The 21,106-nt window shown below is 27.8% G+C and overlaps 1 protein-coding gene across 1 annotated transcript; it reads left to right on the top strand.

Moving 5' to 3' along the window:
* The first annotated feature begins 3,199 nt into the window (after positions 1 to 3,199).
* Positions 3,200 to 20,888, top strand: LOC135927311 (catenin alpha-2-like). Its single transcript, XM_065463277.1, has 14 exons — positions 3,200 to 3,352; positions 3,400 to 3,576; positions 7,105 to 7,284; positions 8,012 to 8,221; positions 8,640 to 8,921; positions 9,987 to 10,220; positions 10,446 to 10,646; positions 10,838 to 11,087; positions 11,328 to 11,528; positions 11,685 to 12,052; positions 18,564 to 18,745; positions 18,961 to 19,201; positions 19,581 to 19,756; positions 20,344 to 20,888. The coding sequence occupies exons 1-14, from the start codon at positions 3,254 to 3,256 to the stop codon at positions 20,456 to 20,458; spliced, it is 2,916 nt and encodes a 971-aa protein (XP_065319349.1). The 5' UTR covers positions 3,200 to 3,253; the 3' UTR covers positions 20,459 to 20,888.
* The last annotated feature ends 218 nt before the right edge of the window (positions 20,889 to 21,106 follow it).

The raw sequence follows: 21,106 nt of genomic DNA, 5'->3' as shown, positions 1-21,106 counted from the left end.
GAATCTAATGTTATTAAGATTAAGGTTAATTAATTGTAAGGTAATTAAAAAATAAGACTAAAAAAGGGGGGAAAAAGAAGGTATAAATTATTATAATATAAAAATAAATAAAAATTAAATTAAAGGGATTGATAAGGTCTTGAGAAATAGTGGTTAATAGATAATAGAGATAGAAAGAAAAGAATGAGATAATAAAATTTAGTGATAAATAAATTCAAGGGAGGGGAAAAAAATAAAGAAAGAGTTATTTATAAGGATTGAAGATTATAAATAAGTTAGGATAAGAATATTTAAATATACTTGATTATCTTCTTAATTATTGGTTATGAAAGAAAAATATGAGTATAAAAAATTGTAATGTAAGTACTGACAAAAATTGTGAGTATGTTCAAAATAAATATACAAGTTGAATCTCTTGTAGAGATTTCATTAATGTGTAATTGATAATATGAGATGAAAATTGATAAGGTAATCTAAAAAATAAAGAAAAAATTAAGTGAAATATTAGCCTGAATCTTTTTATTCACATCATTTATTTCATTCATATTTAGAAAGCTGAGGGAATATTGTTTATACCAATTCAAAGACGATTTTCAAATCTCTCAATCCATGTTAGGTATGTGTACACCATCAATTCTCTAAATTCCATTCATCTGTTTGTATAAAATAAATAAATAAAATCAACAAATAAAAAAATTAAAAATAAATACGTACCGATGACATGACGTAGCGATGACATGACGTCACGATGACGTAGTGAGGACATCGGAAAATTATAATGTAGATGTGTTGAAATAATGCAGAGCATCCATAGCATTTTTTGGGACTATATCAACCATACTTAATCTTATAAACATAGTTATTCCATTGAGTTATTCAGCTAATAAGGCAGCACAAGATACTTTAACATCTTCATGATAAAAATCTAACAAATATTTTTTTCCTATCACCATCTGAAAAAGGTTGGAAAGGCTTTTGTGGAAGTAATATTTGCAGATTGGTAAGTGCTGCATGATGAATTAAAAACCATTCATTTATTTGGGTTATAAATGTATCTGTATCTCAGATATACTGGGCTACTTATCGTATATTTAACGATGAGCTTGCCTTGCTACAAGTCGAGGGAGACAAATATTAAACACGTATAGCTCTGCTTTTGACTCAACAATAACATATTGTTATATATTCAAATTTGTAACTGTTATTTCATTTTTACTATTTGACTTACAATCAGCGTCTACATGACAGAATTTTCACTGGATGCAAACCCCCTTCGAAAACCTTTACCTACCCCCCTAAAAAATCCCGCCACCTTCTACGGCGATATTTTCCCATTATTATTTTCACCTTTTTAATTATAATGATACTCTTTTCAGAGAATTTATAAAGGATAACTTAAATTAATCTATATCTACTACCAACTATCGATATTTTGTGAATATAAAGGATTTATTTTTTAGATAATAAATTCAATTAAATCTTCCATTATTTACAATGAATTCATTATTATAACTTTATGAGCTAGCTGAAATATCTAAACCTTTTAAATGTAATTTAAAAGGATAGCAGAAAGTTTTATTTGGAAATCAATGTTTATGATTGTTTGCAATATATAGATTTGGTCGATGAATTGTATTATAATAGTTCTATAATAAAATTATTAATTTTTACAACAATAAATTTTGTCCTATTTTATCTCAAAATTCAATAGATAACCCCCCAAAATATTTATCCTACCCCCTCCAAAAAATAGGATGCAAACTGTTCCTACCCCTCCCGCTCATGTAGACGCTGCTTACAATTCAATTTATATTTTTATTTTATTTTAGTTATAATTTTATTTTATAACTTAACCTTTTTAATATTATATTCTAATTTTAATTTGTAAAAATGTTATATATACCTTATGAAAAAGAGAAAGATATATATATAATAAAATATATTTTTTTATACTCTCCTAAAATTTGTTTTTAGGTTGGCAAAAAAGACTCGCCACTACGTAAATTTTTTTAAAGAATTTTTTTCTCTTCGAAAATATGAATAATAAAAAAATTATAAAACGAAACAAATAAATTCTATATAAAGAAGGAAAAAAAAGGTAAAAAAAGGTAAAAATCATTTTAAAGTTATTCCTATTATGTTTTCATTCAAACTTATTAATATTCCCTGGAAAATTCCTATTTTCATCAACATTAGCTCTAATTTCCTTGAGTTCTAATAAAATACTTCCCGCTATTCTCATTTTCTTAATCAAGTCAATGTCATGTTTTTGAAAAGTAATATATAAAATAGTTGTATAATTAAATAATACATTCTAATATGAGAAAATAAATTTGGAATAAACATTGAATCCAATAATTTTCTTGCTTCTGAGGAAATATTTCTTTCAGGCCATTGTGATATTTCAGTAATATTAAATAATAGGCTCTTCTAACTAAAAGCTGTTACTGCTTGATGGTGGAGACTCTATCTCGTTGGACAAGGTTGTAATTTCTTTCTCCCTGTTTGACAATAAGTTTCAGAAATAATTATTGACTAGAAATTTGATAATGGTAGATAAATATTACGTTCCTAAAAATTTGAAAATAATAAGTAAATATAACGCCGGAAAACTTGAAATCGAAATTAATTGATAAAATAACTTATGAATGTGATAATAAAGGTAATTAAATATATATTTGAGATAGAAATAAATATTAACAAATATAAATTAATATAAACAATAATATTTTTGAAAAATATCTCCGGCATCTGCATTTTTTAGCTTTAGGGGAGGGGATTTGGCCCCACTGGGACCCGCCTGTATTCATTTTATAATAAAAAATTGATAGAATATCTTCAAAAGGATAGCCAAGATAGTCTTTTATTTCCAGAACAAATAGTTATCACTCCAACTTCCTTAAATATGAAACTCAAAATGTATAGAGTATAAATAATTAAATGAAATTAATTATTGAAATAATGATTAATTTTTGTATCATCAATCTTTCTCGTTACCTATATTGCTTAGCTTATTTTATATTTTTCTGTTGCAATCGCTACTGCAATTATTTTTAAATTAAGAATACTAAAAGTTACCTGTAAAATACGATAATTCTAATTAAATAAAATAATTCACCTACAACACCATTATCGGTCAAAATCTAGGATTTAGAATTTATGATCACATGTTTTAATTAATTTAGCACAAATTCACATTAACTCACCTGCTAAAGGAATTCGCTATTGTTCAGATTTTTATGAATTATAAATTATGGTTGCTGATTTTGATTTCAAATTAAAATGGGACCCTAAGAATTTAGAAATAAAAACTAGATCGGTTGAAAAAGCACTTGAGCCTTTGGTTATTCAAGTCAATTTATTTAATTTTTATAAAAATTGTAACTTTTTCTGTATTAGGTGACAACTTTGGTAAATTCAAATGGTTTTTCTAACAAAAAAAAAGGTTGTTCAAAAAAGGCTGTAGTATTAGTTGCTACTGTTGAAGAAGCATTTAAATTATTTATTGAAAATGGGAAAACTATTGCAAAAGACAACCCAGAGGCCAGCAATGAAATAATGAAAGCTTTAGATGAGGTAAGGAACAATTAGTTGAAATTATTGTTAAATATGCACAATATTTTTTGTATTTAGTATTAAAAATAATTTAAAGTAGTGTATTTAGTTCATTTTTTTTAAAATCATCAGTTGATTTCCAAAGACACAAATTAAAATGATACAATGCTAAAATAGATATTTTAAGAAAATAGATTCTTGAATATGTTATATATAAATTACTAGGCAAAAATCAATTTATTTTTGTATTTCATTATTTTAATATGTAAGGCAATTGTTGGTGACTGGTCACTTAATATTTATTAAAAATTTATTTTCTTTTATTACCTTCTTACAAATTCATATTGCCCCTTATTTTTATATATAAATGTTATTTAAAATATGAAATATTGATTTAATTTAAATTATTTTATTTTTTATGAGCAGAGCAGGTCTGCAGCCACATGGGGGGGGAAGACACCCCAAAAATTTTATGACCTCCAAACCTGACTCATCTGAAAAAATATTTGGCTCCCAATCAAAAAAAAATTTTTGTGATTGAATTTTAATTCACTATTAAAAGAAAATACAATAAAATTTTTAGAAAAATATAATTTATCTTATTTATAGTAAAGACCTTAGCATTATATTTTTTGTCGAGAAATCCAAGGTATTTTTAAAAAATCATAATTTACAATGTCTTTCTGCTATAAGTATTAATTGTATTTTAAAGCAACTTAATGAATTAAATACTAAATTATTGAATATAATAAGCCAGACATATGATCTGCAAACATTCTGGTCATAATGAGAAGGCACAAACATGTATCAAAAAAATTTATAAAAAAATCTATTATATATATTAATACAACCACAAGTTACATTTTGTGGTTCAAAATTGGTATAATAATATTGTTATCATTTCTAATTTTTTAATTTATCTAATGCATTGTATAATTTTTTTAAGCTTTTTAATATATCCTATAATTATACAATCCATACTCTTACTTTTAGATCAGAAGTGGACTAGTCATTTAGAAACATCTCGTATCATTTATAAGAATTTTGGGGCTATTGGTGAAGTATATTTTACTTCTCTAATAGAAATCTCAACTCAGAGGTTTCCATTGATTCAGTTGAAGCCTCTGCTCTTTTATTTCAATGCATTAATATAAATTACATTATATTCACCATTTTAATTTATGAGGTATTAATAACAATAGATTCACTAAATAAGTATAAGTAGGTACTAATATAGTGGATGCTAAAAATTGTATTAATGCCACAATATTTAAAAAAATAAAAGAAGTGATAATTCTTTTGATTTGTTAAGTAAGGCTGAGAAACTTATAACAAAATTTAATATCATTCAAAAATCATGAAGGGTACATAAAACACCTACAAATCTTCAAGATTTTTTAGTCAAAACCAAATTGCAATTTGAAAGAATTATAAAATTATTGATTACCTTGTAAATCGTGTTTAGATAGATTTACACAAGATGATTATAATCTTCTAATATGTTTTAATGCCACTTGACCCTGATTATTTTATATCAGATATCATTATCAAACTTAAATATGCAAACGTTAAATCATGAAATGAAAATGGCAAATGTATTAATAGCTGCAGAAGTTAAAGAAACACAATTTTAGAAATAGTAAATATTATGTATAAAAAAATATCTTGCATTTAAAGAATTTTATAAATGTTACTCAGCAGCCACAACGGCTTTTTGTCAGATCTTATTCTCTACACTAAAAAGAGTATCGAGCACTAGAGAATCGATGAAAGATCGATGTAAACAAAATTTACTATTAATAACTCATAGTAAATAAATACATAATTTAGTTTTTAATTCATTTATGCTAATAAAAATAATAATGGTCTTTTACAAATTTTTAATAAAAATAGCAAAAAATTTCGTTGAAACTATTTGTTTTATTTCAAAAATATATTGGTCTCCTTAGGTATAAAGTTGGCCCCGCAGCTGAAAATTCCTGGCTACGCCACTGGAGCAGAGGGTTAAATATTGTGTAACTTAGTGCATAAACTTATTTTAATTGGGTGACTTAAAGTGTAATATGTATACTCCATATTATATGCAAATGTTAAGGTCCAATACCCTACCTTCGGGGTCAGATTCCTTAGAATATCTTCAGGGATATTTATTCTGGCCACATTTTACATGTATTAAATATAATTCAATATATAAATAGAACAATTTATGATTTTATTTTCAATTCTCTATTTTGTCATAACTGACATGATATTATATGCTTTGAATTTTTTTTTCCACATTGTCTAAAAAGATTCTTACATACTTAACTTTTTAAACAACTCTAATGGTTGGGAATCAACTATGAAGCCACTTAGACTATGTCAGGACAATGATGGCATATTAACGCTTCTGAGAGGGTTGATAATCAAGTCAGAGGAGGCACTTTTCAATTTAATGTTAACTAATGGCCAATATCCAAAATTAGAGTTCTCTAAATCACGGCCGGACTATTTTTTAAAAATAATTTTCGGGCTGGATCGGGCCTAAAATTTTTTAAAAAAAACTGGGACGAGTCGAGCTTAAATTTTTAAACATAATATCATTACATTTTGTCAAAATTGATATATTATAAAATTCTTGCAAGAAATAAGGCCCTAATATATTCTATTTATATAATATTTTTTTTTACAATAAAAAATATCAAATTTTTCTATATTTAAATAGATTCGGATAGGGCCGGGCAAACAAATAATTTTTATTCCAGGTCTGGCTTTTCTAGATAAGTAAAAAAAATTTCGGGCCGAGCTGGGCTTAAAATAATAAGCCGAATGCAGATCACTACCCAAAATAATAATTGACATTTATAATTTAAAAAAAATTAACCAACATTTAACCCTAAATTGATAATTAGAAAAAAAGATCATCTAATAATTTCTAAACAAATGTAGAAGAGAGCATCTACTTTAAAATTTTTTTAATTGAATTAATTAATTTTATTATAAAGAATAAACTTATAATAAAATAAATGACAACTACAAGTTTCATTAATATTAATAGAAATTTTTATGACCTAAAATTAATAATGAGAAAATATTTATGTTGAGGAAATCGAAACTGGGGGAAAAATAATAACTGGAAAAATAATTAATATGGCAACTATAAATCATTTTGGTCTTGCAGATCTTGGACATTATGGATATAAATATCAACATGAAAAAATTCATAAAACTTACTAATGACAAGATCATTTTTTAAAAATATCTTAAAATCAAATCCAATTATCTGGTTAAATAAATTTCTACTAACCTTTTTATTCTTTTGTTCTAATATATTTTACCTTATAAATAAATTTATTATGCTTCATATTCTATATAACTCTTATCCTAATTGCATGCCAATTTTCCTGCACAACCGCTGGCTGGTGTTAATATACAGTGTCTTACTCATAGTTAACACGTTTAAACTGAATCAAGCTCCCCATCCCATCCCTCTCAAATTAAATTCTTAATTAACTCTAGGTTATATATAGGCTGTTTTTCTTTTATATAAATTTGTATTTTTTAAATTAGGTAAAATTAAATGGTCAAATAATGAGTGAGGCATCTCGAGAATTTGCCGACGATCCCTGCAGTTCACTTAAGAGGGCATCTATGGTTAAATCTGCTAGAGCCTTACTTTCATCTGTTACCAGGCTACTGATCGTTGCGGATATGGTTGATATGTATAATCTGCTTAAAAGACTCAAAAAAGTATCTTATTCAAATATATTTATTAAAATATTGATAAATTGATTCTATTTATAACTGAAACCCTTTAGCATAATGTATAATTTCTTGAATTTATGCAATAATTTAAAAAAATGTTATAATCATTTTTTTAATATGAAGCTCTCTTTGGCTATTAAGATTTTCATCAAAATTATATGGTTATTTTGTTGAAATTTAAAATCGCAAGGTAGAGCTTTCTGACATTCGAACGTTTGGTAGGCAAGATAAAAAAAAATTAAACGATAAATATCTAGTTATAAATATATAATATAATATATATTTAATAAAATATGGAAATTATTTAGAATTTGTACACTTTAGTAAGTAGATTATAAAATTTTTAAAATGGCAAACTCTCGAAATGTCCAAATTTTTTGAAATGATATTTTTGCAACGCTCGATTTTTGACTTGTTATTTTTAAACCCCTATGCGCTCAGCTAGAACGCTTTGGTATGGCCTAAGCCTAACCGATCATTTCCGGCATTCACATTGCAAATCTCATATGTTATTATTTTATAGTCATTTTTTTTAAATCATCAATATCCGAACCAAGCCACGCAAAGATTTTCTAGAAACTAAAAACCTCAATGTAAGAAAAACATGTATTATTTTATTTTTCTAAATAAAACTACTACCTATATGATTGGGACCTCCTACCTGCATTTTACAACTTCATTTTTTTGAACAATGCGTATTTTTTTAAAAAAGGTGGAACAAGATTTACAACACATGAGAACCGTTAGCACTCAACAAGAATTTATCGACAGATTCGCCATTTTAGGTCAAAACATCCAAAATTTATACGAAAAAGTTGGGGAAAGGCAAAAAGATCTTAAAAATCCCAAGGTTAGGGACTGCATGGCTTCGGCCCGCGCCTCCCTTAAAAAGAATCGGGATATGCTGTTTACAACTACCAAGGTTAGTTTCTTAATTTTTCCCTTTAAAATCTTCCATATTTTAAATAATTAAGTTTTTTTTGTTTGTAATTAAAACGGCAATTATATTTTTTATTAATGCATATTTTAAATTTTAAAAAATATTTTGCCAAATATACACTAAACAACTTCTCAGATTAACTAACTTTAGCGAAAAATCTTTCAACCAAATTATTCATGACTTTATAAAGAAAGAAGAAAGAAAGAAAGAAAGAAAGAAAGAAAGAAAGAAAGAAAGAAAGAAAGAAAGAAAGAAAGAAAGAAAGAAAGAAAGAAAGAAAGAAAGAAAGAAAAAAGAAAAAAAAATGGATAGAAGGATAAAAAACGAAAATAAAAAAACAGACTGACAGATTGATTGATATAATAAAAAAAAGAGATTTTGATATATTTTTCTAAAAAAGGCTTATTTGAGACATCCCGAGATCAGTGCAGCTAAGTCTAACAGGGACTACGTTTTGGACGAAATGTTAAAAGCCATAGATTTGATAGACAAGATGACCCGCTTTCTGGAAGAGGATTCCAGCGAAAGTTGCGATGAAAATTTTCAGAATTTAAGCCTTTCACGCAAACTACCGCCAAATCGGGGATCTCACGATAGGAACGATGATCAAAATAACGGAAACAAGGGAGGAAGTTCTGGCGGGAAGATAGGAGATTTGGCCGCTGCTATTGAGCGATTTCAAGTTTATTTTCATTTTACTACCCTTTCTATCTATATTATTTTCTTTAAAATTTTTATTACTTTTTGTTTGATCAATAGAATTTTTTGCCTGATTATTGATTAATATGGTCAGAAATAGAAGGTAAATGATGTAGTCTATGTCAATAAACCATTCCAGATGTTCTAGTATTTGGGTAATTCTGTTTCAAAGTTTAGGTGCGATTTGTTTTTTGTTCTTTTCTAGTAGATGATTATTTTTTTTGTGAGCTTGATTATAAGGTCAATGCTTTAGAATTCTCAACTCAGCTGGAGTTAGATGATACTTATTATTGAGGGGATGGACGAGCTAAAATATGGGAAAATGTGTTAGAAAGGAATGTTAATGGGAATAAAATTGAAAAAGAAGGGTTTTTGGACAAGAGATAATCCTTCACAACCAGCTATGAAATAAATATATAGGTATATCTCCTAAGTTCGAATCTTATTTAAAGCAGGAGTGTTTTCGAAAACTGTTTATTTTTTAATGATTGATAGAAAGGTAACTGTTTATATCTTTAATGAAGTTTAAAAAACACTGAAGCGTCTGGATTAAAATTATTAGATTTTCTTAACGAGTATACCACTCGATTTTAATTTAACGTAAACATAAAATTTTTAAGTTTACAATTACACATGATTTTATTTAATATTAAATACCATAATATTTACTCCTGAAAATGAACAAAAAAAATATAAAAATACCTGGCGCAACTAAGTTGAGCTAATAAAGATTCCTAAGAATAATGTAAATATTTTATTAGATTTGTGTAAAAATAATAGAAAACTGTTGTAATACCACATTGCCCATTTTTACTCAATTCTTAAAATCCCTCATTTTTCATTCGCTATTGGATTATGTTATGAGTTATATATAGGTATCTAGGGAAAATAAATATAAACCATTTTTTGATTAAATCAGGAATTTTTTGGTTTAAATCAAATTTTATAATAAAATTAAAATAAGCAAACCTAAATAAAGAGAATTAAATTAAATCTGGATTTTTATTATTTAATCTTGCCAACCTGTATATATATATATATCTAATAGCAACAAATCTCGGTCACTCCTAACCTGGTTATAACATCGGTTAAAACTCCTCACAAATCGGCACACTATCAATTACAATCAACGCTTGAAGATATTATATCGGGCGCCATGGGTATAGCTCAATCACCTTCCACCAGGGACGAAACTCGGGATCGAATTCTGGAAGGTTGCGACAGGGTCAGGGAAGCTTTGCAAGAATTGCTGACCGAATTTATGGGGGAGGACGGCGATAAGGTTAATCATATTTTCTTTTTTTTATTCCTATAATTTTTTTAAATTTTTTTATCTAAACAGCAATAAAATAGTTTTCTTTTTATTCATTCATTCAATTTTTATTTTATATTATTCCTCCTTTTTTTTCTCTCTATTTATTTCTAATTTCTTCCTTCATTTTATTTTCTTTCGTCTCTAATACACCTCCCTAATCTTCCTGCGTTATTAAAAATATACATCTCATAGAACAACCAAAAACTGGACCGCACTGCCGAAGAGTTGAAAGCCCAACTTAAGCGAGCCGTTGTAGATCACGTGTCTGATTCATTCCTCGAAACTGGAGTTCCTCTTCTAATTTTAGCGCGAGCTGCTACGGAAGGCGGAAGCGAGGCCGAAATTAAGAGGGCTTGTGATTTGTTTGAAGAACATGCCAAAAAGCTTATTCAGGTTTTTTTTATAAAATATAAAACCTAGTTTTAATGCGTATACATAATATGCAAAAAGGGTAAGGGGGGGGGGGATTAGAGATAGAAAGAAAAATTGTAATTATGAAGGAAAGTAAAATATCGGCTGGGCGCATACATCTAATTTGAAAAAAAGCAAGCACAAATCTTATTTTTTTTTGTATAATTTATTAGGTAGCGGATCTGGCTTGTTCTCTGTCCACCCACGCAGAAGGGGTTCAATTGGTTAGGCTTGCCTCCCGGGAACTCACGAGCCTGTACCCACAAGTTGTGAACGCCGCCAAAATCGTGGCCCTCCGACCCAATTCGAAGCCAGCCAAGGAAAATTTCAAGGCCTTCAGTACAGCCTGGCAAACCCAAGTGAGGATTCTGACTGAGGCCGTAGATGATATAACAACGGTTCAGGACTTTTTGGCAGTTTCTGGTAATTTGAGGAGATTCAATTCGGTTTACATGTAATATTTGGAAATCTTGGCAGATAAAAATAAAATAAATAATATTTAAACTTTTTTTGCCAATTTTTTTTTGAAAAAATAGAAAATGAAAGAAAATAAAAAAGAAAATACAATTTATTTACAAATAAGAGTAAGAATATAAAAAGATTAAAATAATACAAAGAAAATAAAATATATTTCTAATTCACCACCTACAAATAACTTACCAGAGAACCACATACTGGAAGACATGGATGCCTGTATTCAAGCTTTCCGAAACGCGGATCCAGACCGGTTGGACCGATCAGCCGGCGCTATCCGGGGTCGGACTCTGAGGGTATGTGAGGTTGTTAGCGCCGAAATGGACGGCGCTCAACAAGGGGCCCACGCTGACAGGGTCCTTGGCTGCGTCGATACGCTTAGGAATCAATGTGAGACAACATCTTTTTCTATTATCAATTTTTTACTTAAAACTTTATTGTAAAATCTTTATCTTTCTTTTCGATTTGATTCTTTTATTTCCTGCCGTTCACTAACCTTCCGTTCTTTCGATTTTTAAAAATATTCTAAACGTATATACGATATAGTGATACCCTTCTTCTCGGACCGGGTTCGAACAGCACTCGCTTACCTAGGTGATCACCCGCGACTTAATTCCGATCCATCCGACAATAACGTCATTCAAATCCCCGACGCATTGGATAACGACTTTATCGAGGCCAACCGTTGCCTACTGGATGGTGTACGAGACGTCCGGGAGAGCACGGAAAGGCGCTCTCTTTTAACATCCCCCGCTTCTCCTAATAGGGAAGAGAACAATCTTTACTACGACATGTACGACGAGTACAACGAAGCCGTTTATGAGGAAAACGAGGAAGAGCATTACGGAAAAGGTTTCGAAGAGGCAGGGAGACATGGCAAAGATACTATGGCGATATCGAACGCGAACGATAGGGTTAGTCGGAGTTGATTTACTTAATTTATTAAGTTAACATGTTATTATCGTAATATCAATCTGGTTAGTGTTGGGTAAAATAATAACACTTCACATGTCATTATGTTCATTATAAAATACCCATTTATTGCCATATCATCTGTGTTATATTTATATGGCATATAATCAAAACGAGGAAATAACAACAAATATTGTTATCGAACGATTATTTAAATCTTGGGCCTGTGTTATGAATTTTCACAAGTCATTTAGTTTCGCATTTTTGTATTTTCAGCGAAATCGTATTGCTTATACATTTTGAATTCATAATATAAATATTATTTTGTCTTAAAATTATAATTAATAGAAATAGGGCCATAACTAGGAATTTTAATTGGGAGAGGGTGGGGAGACGAAAATTTGCATATTTACCTCGAAATCAATGACAATATTACCCCCTCGAAAATATGCCCCCCTCAAAATCTTACCCTCTTTTACCAAAAAAATAAAAAGGTCAAAATTACTTATATATAAACTCTTATTAGGACTCTGCTTCTGTGAGAGTGGGGCGCTCATTTAGGAACTTCAGCGACCCGTGAAAATATTTTGCAGTTGTTCTGGCCGAAAATTTTTTTGGCCGACGTGCAGCTTTCGGGTCTGGCCGCCACCCACTTTTACTATAAATATTTAAAAAATGGGAAAGGGGCAAATAAAAATTATTGTGTAAGGAAGACCGGTGTAACGTGTGAAAGTAATATGTGAAATTTCGAAATCTCACACCATCAAAATCACAGGTTGGGTTGTGAGATCTTGATATAAATGGCCCAAATGTTTTTGAAGTGATAAATCTAAAGTAAAAATTTTCATGACATGAATTAAAAATTTTTAACATTATAATATAGAGACAATATTGTTATAAAACAATATTTAATTATATGTTTTAGAATAATATTTTAATAATGTTTTTTCAAGAGATATAATGTTTCATTTCAAGAGCTCATCTTTATATTTTTAGATTATTAGGTCGAATAAATGGGAGATATAAAATCAATAAACATCAATAAGCGATAAAGTATAGGATATAATATAATTTCTATTTTTAATATATATAATTGTTTTGCTTTTTTTAATTATCTAAACGAAACTAAATATTATATCTAAAAGCCCGATGTCGCCTATTTTTAGTCTGTAATTTATATCTCATATTTTATATTTTTAGTCTATATTTTATACCAAAAAGTGTATGGGTAAATTGATCCAGAAAATGGATAGGCTCCAATCAATAATCATGAATGTTACCTTGGCAATATATGAATATTACTATTATTTTTCATTTTTAATAATTGTAATTAGTTTAGATGGAAAGAAAAGGGATCCTTACTAATATTCCAATTTATGCAATGAATGAAATTTGTAGAATAATATTGTAATACATGTTTAAGTTAATTCAGGCCCGATTCTAAGCCTACCCACCCCCCTCCCCCCAAATAAATAAAATAATATTTACACCTCCTCCCCCCTCCCAATTTTTTTTGAAATTCGTTTGGTTTCTGGAAATTTTTTAAAATAAGAATGTAATAGGAGAAAAATAATTGCTGTTCAAATTATTATCAGTTTAAAAAAAATCAATTCACGTCTGCTGAAATTAGTTGCTAATAAGCTCGATTTTAGTCGATTTATAAAAACGGCTCGATTAAGATTTTAGTTAATAATATTATGTGAATCTCGAAATTGAGGTTCAAGCCTTGCCCAATGAGCAAAATCTCCAAGCTTACATAATATTATTTTGACTAATATTTAATCGGGCCATTTTTATAAATCCTTTTTAACAACACTAGTTGAAATACCTAATAGCGCCAATTGCACCCCATATTGTAATGAAAAATCATAGTTAATTTGGTGGATGAAGATGAAAATGATTTGGAAAGATCCAGAAGGAAAATGAGCCTGAACTTCTAAAAACAAAAAAAAAGTTAGATCTTTTAGTTATTCTTATTTCAAATATTTTAGAACCAACTGATCTAAATCAGGTATTACCAAATAGGCCAACATCACTCAAAAAACTGCAATGACTAAAGAAGATTTTTTTAAAAGTTTTATAAATACGAATGTGTTGAATAATTAATAACAGATCTTTGCTTTCTTTATAAGATCTATAACCAAAACAATTGGAAGAAAGTTCCTGAAAAAGGGGCCTTGAAAAACATGATAATTGCAGTATACCCGGAAGAAGGGGATCCTAAGACCAAAAGATTTTTCCAACTTTTTTTTATATAAACTAATTAACAAATGACCATTTTATACATATTACCTTTTTGGATAACAATATTACTTAAGAGTGATTAGTAAATGAAGAGACTGTTAAAAAGTTATTTATTAAAAGTTTAGAAAATTATAAAGATTATATTACATCATATTTTGGCAAATCTTTATAACCATACAAAAATGCATTTTTAAATGTATTACAAATTTATGACTTCAGTTTAGATCATCCACGCCAAGTTGTTAGTCAACTTTTTCATCATTAAAGGGAATTATTAAATCAGATAAACATTCGAATAGTTATATAAGAAAGGGTAACTTGGTTTTATTAGGAATGAAAATGGAAATGTTTTTAAGGCATTTTGAAATATATCTCGAAAATTATATTTACGCTTTACTTTTATTAATTTTACACTGCTCAATCATTGATCATACATAGTATCAATTGTATTATAGTTATAAATATTTTCTTAATTTCATATATTTTATAATTAAATCCCTAACAAGTATACAATACAAACACAATTAAACTGAATCAACGTTTATACATATTATTTGTAAAATCATTAAATCAACTAATTTCTTTAAAGTTATAAGTAAATTCTCATCTTCCATCTAATTTTATAAACATATTTGATCATAATTATATTTAAATATTGGCATTTTTCTAATAAATCATTGTTATTCCAATTTTATGTTCAAATAACAAATATTCGTTTTATGATGTTAAAATTTTTTTTAACTCCCCTTCCAATATTTTTGTCCAATGAGTAAAGCTAGAATCAGGCCTGATTTAGTAAGTTAAAACAAGAGACTCCGATCCCATAGCTATCCATAGGCACCTTAACATTTCCTCCTCAGATTTCCTTAACAAGGTACATTTTCTCTATCGACATTAATTTAATGACAAAAAATAGTATGCAATAGATGCTTCTACATGACAGAAAATTTACTAGATGTATACCCTTCTTAAAATTCTACTTTACCCTCTAAAAATCAGTACCCACCCTATTTAAGCTGCAAAAAACAATAAGAAATTTTTTTTACCTAAATGGCTAATCTTAAAATATAATTATATTTGAGCAATACATATTTTGTTTACCTTTAGATTATAATAAATAATTATTAAAAATTGTGGGATATTTTTTTTGAAATATATGTAAATACGAATTATCCAAAAAGAAGTGGTATTTTATTTCGGCCATCCTGGGTTTCGACAAAAATTATTCTATGAATTAATTCAAATGCTTAAAAATAATATTTTAAAGATAATTTATCTATATATTTTTTTTTGTACAATTAATTTGAATTTTTGGCATCTTATAAAAAAAATTCAATGAAAGAATTAGAAAATAGATGAAGAACTATATTGATATGAATTTATTTATACATAAATTTAAAATTTATATTTTATAAAAAAAATTTCATGCAAAATATAATTATTTATCATTTTAATCATCTCTGTGGTTATATTGCAAATCATAAATTTATTTCAAATCTGTTTTAAATTTGAGACAATTTGAGCTATTAAGCAGGGATGTGAACCCTTCGACAAAAAAAAAGGGTCCGGGTCCGGTAATAAATTTAAAAAGGACCCTGGTCCAGGGTTCGGGTCCGGGTTCAGAGGAAACATAAAAATAATGACTCAAAAATAAGACTTTTTTTCATTCATTTTTTATTATACTTCAATATATACACATTTATAATTCGAAATGAGATAATTTATATTTTAAATATTTTATTCAATCGCACAATCATGATATCTTCTAAAATATCATCCTTCAGATTTCCACGTAAATTAATCAACGATGAAAATCCACGTTCTACGCTTACCTAAAATAGATAGTCATTTTTATAATACATAAATTATTGTACTTGTGTCGCCGGTACAGCCATGACGATTCTAGAAAAGGTATATAATTCTGGATATATTGAAGAATTTTCCTCCCAGAATTTTAAAATGTTTGCATCTCTATTTATTCTCATAACTTCCGAGAACTTTTCTATTAAAGATACAATAGATATTTTTTGCTCCTTTCTATCAGATGATAATTTAATTTTTTTTCTCTATCTAATAGTAAAATTTCCAGATCATCAATATCGTTGTCATTATCATTGTTATCGTTACAACCAGTAGATATTGTTGTAACCACCAATGTATTGTTTAATAATAGAGTTTAGGGTATGCCATAAATCTTCAAGATGGTCTATAGCCATTTGTTTTTGCTCACTACTTAATAAAACCTGATATTGCGGGTCTAAATATATCGAAGCATATACAACACTATTTTATAAATATTGTTGCTCTCTTATTTTCGTATTTTCTAATACTTCATTTGAAAAAGAACTTGTTAATCTCCCTAACTTTAATCGACATCTTAACCATATGCCATAAAAATCCGATAAACATAATTGTTCAGCTTGCACTCTTAATGTTGTTATTTTTAAAGGAACCAGCACACTAGTAAGCTCTTTTACTTGATTCTAATCATCTTCTGAAAAAATGATTTCACATGCTCCTATGATAAAATCATTACAGAAATCTTTCAAACTTAATAATCGCTCTAGCATCATACACATAGAGGACCAACGTGTTGTGCAATCTAAAATTGCCATTTACCTTTTCATGGATTTTAATATTCTAACAATTGTGGGAGTTCTTAAATATTTTACAACATCCCTTGCTTTATCAATTATAGTTTTAAAGTGACTATTTTAGGGAGATTCCACGAAAAAAATTAATAAAATTATAAAAATTTTACATTATTTTTTAAAAATTAATAAAATTATAAAAATTTTACATTATTTTTTAAAAATTAATAAAAATTTTATATTATTTTTTAAAAATTAATGAAATTATAAAAATTTTATATTATTTTTTTAAAAATTAATAAAATTATAAATATTTTATATTATTTTTTAAAAATTATATTTTTACAAATTAAAAAAAAAATTTTATGTTAAAAATTTTTAACACCCTGAACCCTTGGACCCTCCACTTTTTAAAGGGTCCGGGTCCGGGTTCAGCCAAAATACGAGGGTTCAGGGTCCGGGTCCAGGTTCACATCCCTGCTATTAAGTATATTAAAATTTATAATGTTAAATTTTAAAAAGATTCATGAGATTTTGAAATATTGAATAGCCGTGAGATTTTGAAATTTGAAGCGATAAAACAAAATCTCATGATTTCACTTTCACAGTATTAACAAAATCTCACGGTTTTAATTTCACACGTTACACCTGGTTTATATTATCCATCAAAAATTGATGGGCTATAAATAAAAAGTTGAAGATTTCTCAATATATTTAAACAGTTTTATTCTATACATATATCCTAGAAATTAATATTTAAGGAAAAAATATTTTAGTTTTTTTTTATTATTATTAAATTTAAAAAGTGAGAATTTAAGGATTATGAAAAACATCCGGGGTTCCTTTAATCCCTTTACTGTGCATGTTATAATAGCTCCTCTTTGTTTTTAGACTTTATTAATTATTTTATAGAAGTAAATAAATGATAATACATTGTCAAATATGTTAAATCAGGTTCACTCATATTATAATCTGTCATCTGGAACCTGTTGTCACTCAAAACTGTCATATAATTTTTTAAAAACCAGCGATCTTCATATTGTCATTCATAACCCTAAATAAGCTCGTGGCTTGTGGTGTTCTTATAAATTATTTGGATTTTTTATTAAAATACATGGCTACTTAAAAATGGCCAATACATTCCTTCATAATCTGCTCCAGGTCTTCATATTTAATAAAAGTTAATTTCAGGATATTAAATTTGCATGATTAAGTTGAGATTATTTTATCATTTAGAATTAATATTTAATCAGAGTAACTTTTATTTTATTTGTAAAAATGTAAAAAAATAGAAGTTATTGAGGTGTAAAAATTTAATTTGCATTTAAAAAATTTTATGAGCATATTTTTGCACATTATTTTTAGAATCATTTGAGTATTTTATTAAAATTAATTTATGGTTTAAATTTCAAATCTCAAGGTATATTAATTTTAAAAATTTGATAATACCTACATCGGGATAACACTATCCCGTCTCCCTTATATTAAAAAAATATAATACTGGAAAAAGAGATTATAAAAATATCACTCTTGTTCCTTTTTAAATTTATTTTATAAAAACTGCCTAAATATCTAAACCCCATCCCATAATTTTTTAAATATTACAAGTACTAAGGTTAAAAAAATCAATATCTATAAAATTATTTTATTTTCTATTTTGTGAAACATACGCGTCAAGGCGATAATGAGACAGCTACCGGACGAGGCCAAGGCCAAGATACAGATGGAAATCAAATCTTTCCGTGAACAAAAGGCTATACTCGACAGGGAAGTCAGTAAATGGGAAGATTCCGGAAACGATATTGTCGTCATTGCTAAGCGAATGTGCATCATTATGATGGAGATGACCGATTTCACGAGGTACACCTACTTTGCATACAAATACTGAGGATTAAGAAAAAATTGACTAAGCATAAAAGGAAAGAAAAGGTTTGTCAGAGAAATGAGGTTTCCAAAACGATCTAATAGCGTCATTGCTAAACAGAAACACATCTTCTTTTGATGGATAAGATATCCAATATATATAATTGAATAAAGAGATCGAGATATAAAGGCATACATTTCGCATTTTATAGGGGCCGAGGACCTCTTAAATCTACCATGGACGTCATCTCTGCTGCCCAAAAGATCAGTGAAGTGGGTAAAGGTCTCGATAAACTGGCACGCGCTATAGCAGATACTTGTCCCGAATCAACTACCAAGCAAGACCTGCTTGCTTATTTGCAGAGGCTGGACCTGTATTGTCAGCAATTGGCGATAACCTCGAAGGTTAAGGCTGATGTGACCAACGTAGGAGGCGAGATCGTGGTTTCAGGGGTAACATTTCCTTTCATTATTTAATAGTGTACCATAATCAGGGATTTGTAATCTCTCCATTTAAAATCATTTGCTAAAGGTGATTTTTTACGAAAATTTAGTCCATGTGTAAAGTACCCACACTGTGAATCTCAGTCAATTTTGCCATGAAATTTTGAACTCTTAATTTTTATTAATTGTATAAATTTTTTATATACATTTTTTTTTAAATACACAAAGGTTCATAGCAAAATTTTCTAAAGTTTACAGTGTGATTACTGGAGTACATTTCGGGTAAATCATATTTTTATTAAAATTGAGATATTCTGAATCCTGATGGATCTTATATTTTGTTAAGCAAATAAGTGTCTTATTTTAAAAATTATTGTTTATTTTAAAGTTGGACAGCGTCACTTCTTTGATTACGACCTCGAAGAATCTCATGAACACGGTGGTACTGATCGTTAAATCGTCATACGTAGCGTCTACCAAGTACAGCAACAAAAGCCATAGGGTCCTGTCCGTCGTTTGGCGAATGAAGCCGCCAGAAAAAAAGCCTTTGATCAGAGTTGACAAGTAAGTTATAAAATGTATAATAAGTATAGTTGGTTAATGGCTGAATGTCAGCTACAAGCGCGTGTCAGAGAAAATCCGTTAAAATTAAAGCATTTTAATTTATATTGGTTTCCTTCAAATATGAGCGGCTATATTTTTAAGAAAAACTCTGATAAAAATGATATTTTTCGGTTAAAAACTCGGTAGCCGATTTTTTAGCCAGCTAAATATTGACTTAAAAGGCTAAAAATATAGTAATTACTCAACTATAATTATAAGTAAGAAATAAATAACAAGAAATTTAGTTAAATAAATGAGGGACCAAGTAATGTTATATTATATAATATAAAAATATTTATATTTTTATGCTCATAATTTATTTGATAAGATTGACCAAATTATTTTAAATCCTTGGAAAGATTTATTATTGCCCCATCTTAGTTAGGAATTCTAATCTAAGCTCTCCCAATAACTATTTTTTTTAGTTAGAAATAGTTATTTCTGCTTACCTGGGTGATATCTTAAGTTCCCAAAATATTAGCTTAGTTAATTTAAATAAATAGTAAGTTATTGATTTTTTCATATTGAACCTTATTTTACGCATGTAGATTTTCGGAAAGGAGTTTAACCGAAGAAGGCAATAGAGCTATCATTAGGAGAGGCTCTAACAAGAGGAGAGAAGCTCCTATCAAAGCTCTCAATGAATTTCATCAAAATTTTTGAAAAGTTCGTGTAATTATTTTTATTATCGACAATAGTAATATTTTAATCGTTTTTTAAAAATTTATTTACACGCCCTTTTCTAATTTTTTTCCCTAGTAAAATCTATAAAAGCTTTTAATTCACTCATTTTTTGTAATATACAGATACTAATTTTGAAATGTTTTCCAATAATTTTTGATATAAAATATATTGTAATAATCAAGATTTACCTAAATATTTTTATTTAGCACAAATGTTTATATATGCTCATATCTACCTAGCATTTCTATATTTTTAAATATTATTTTTTTAATGAAATCTTTATTTATTTTGTAAATTGCACTTATATCATTTTATAAGCTTAAATTATTTATAACTATTTTAACATTAAATGAACTAATATATTATTATATATATATATATTAATCAAAGTTTTATATCCCTGGTCTAGAATTGGATTTTGCTCTCTAGTTTGAAAAAATAATTCAGTTAATAAAACTTCTTGCATTAAAAGAACGTATTCATTATCGAAATATATAAAAGGTTCATATATTTTATGTTTAGAATCATAAATTATTTTGTCTACTTAATTTTTGAAAGAAATATAAATATCGCATATTTTATGAATTTATAAAATGATTTAATGCATTTGGAGCTATCCAATTCTTA

Source organism: Gordionus sp. m RMFG-2023, chromosome 3, assembly GCF_954871325.1.
Source record: "Gordionus sp. m RMFG-2023 chromosome 3, tfGorSpeb1-WG-v2, whole genome shotgun sequence".
Lineage (NCBI taxonomy): Eukaryota > Metazoa > Nematomorpha > Gordioida > Chordodea > Parachordodidae > Gordionus > Gordionus sp. m RMFG-2023.
This window is presented reverse-complemented; position numbering and strand designations above follow the sequence as displayed.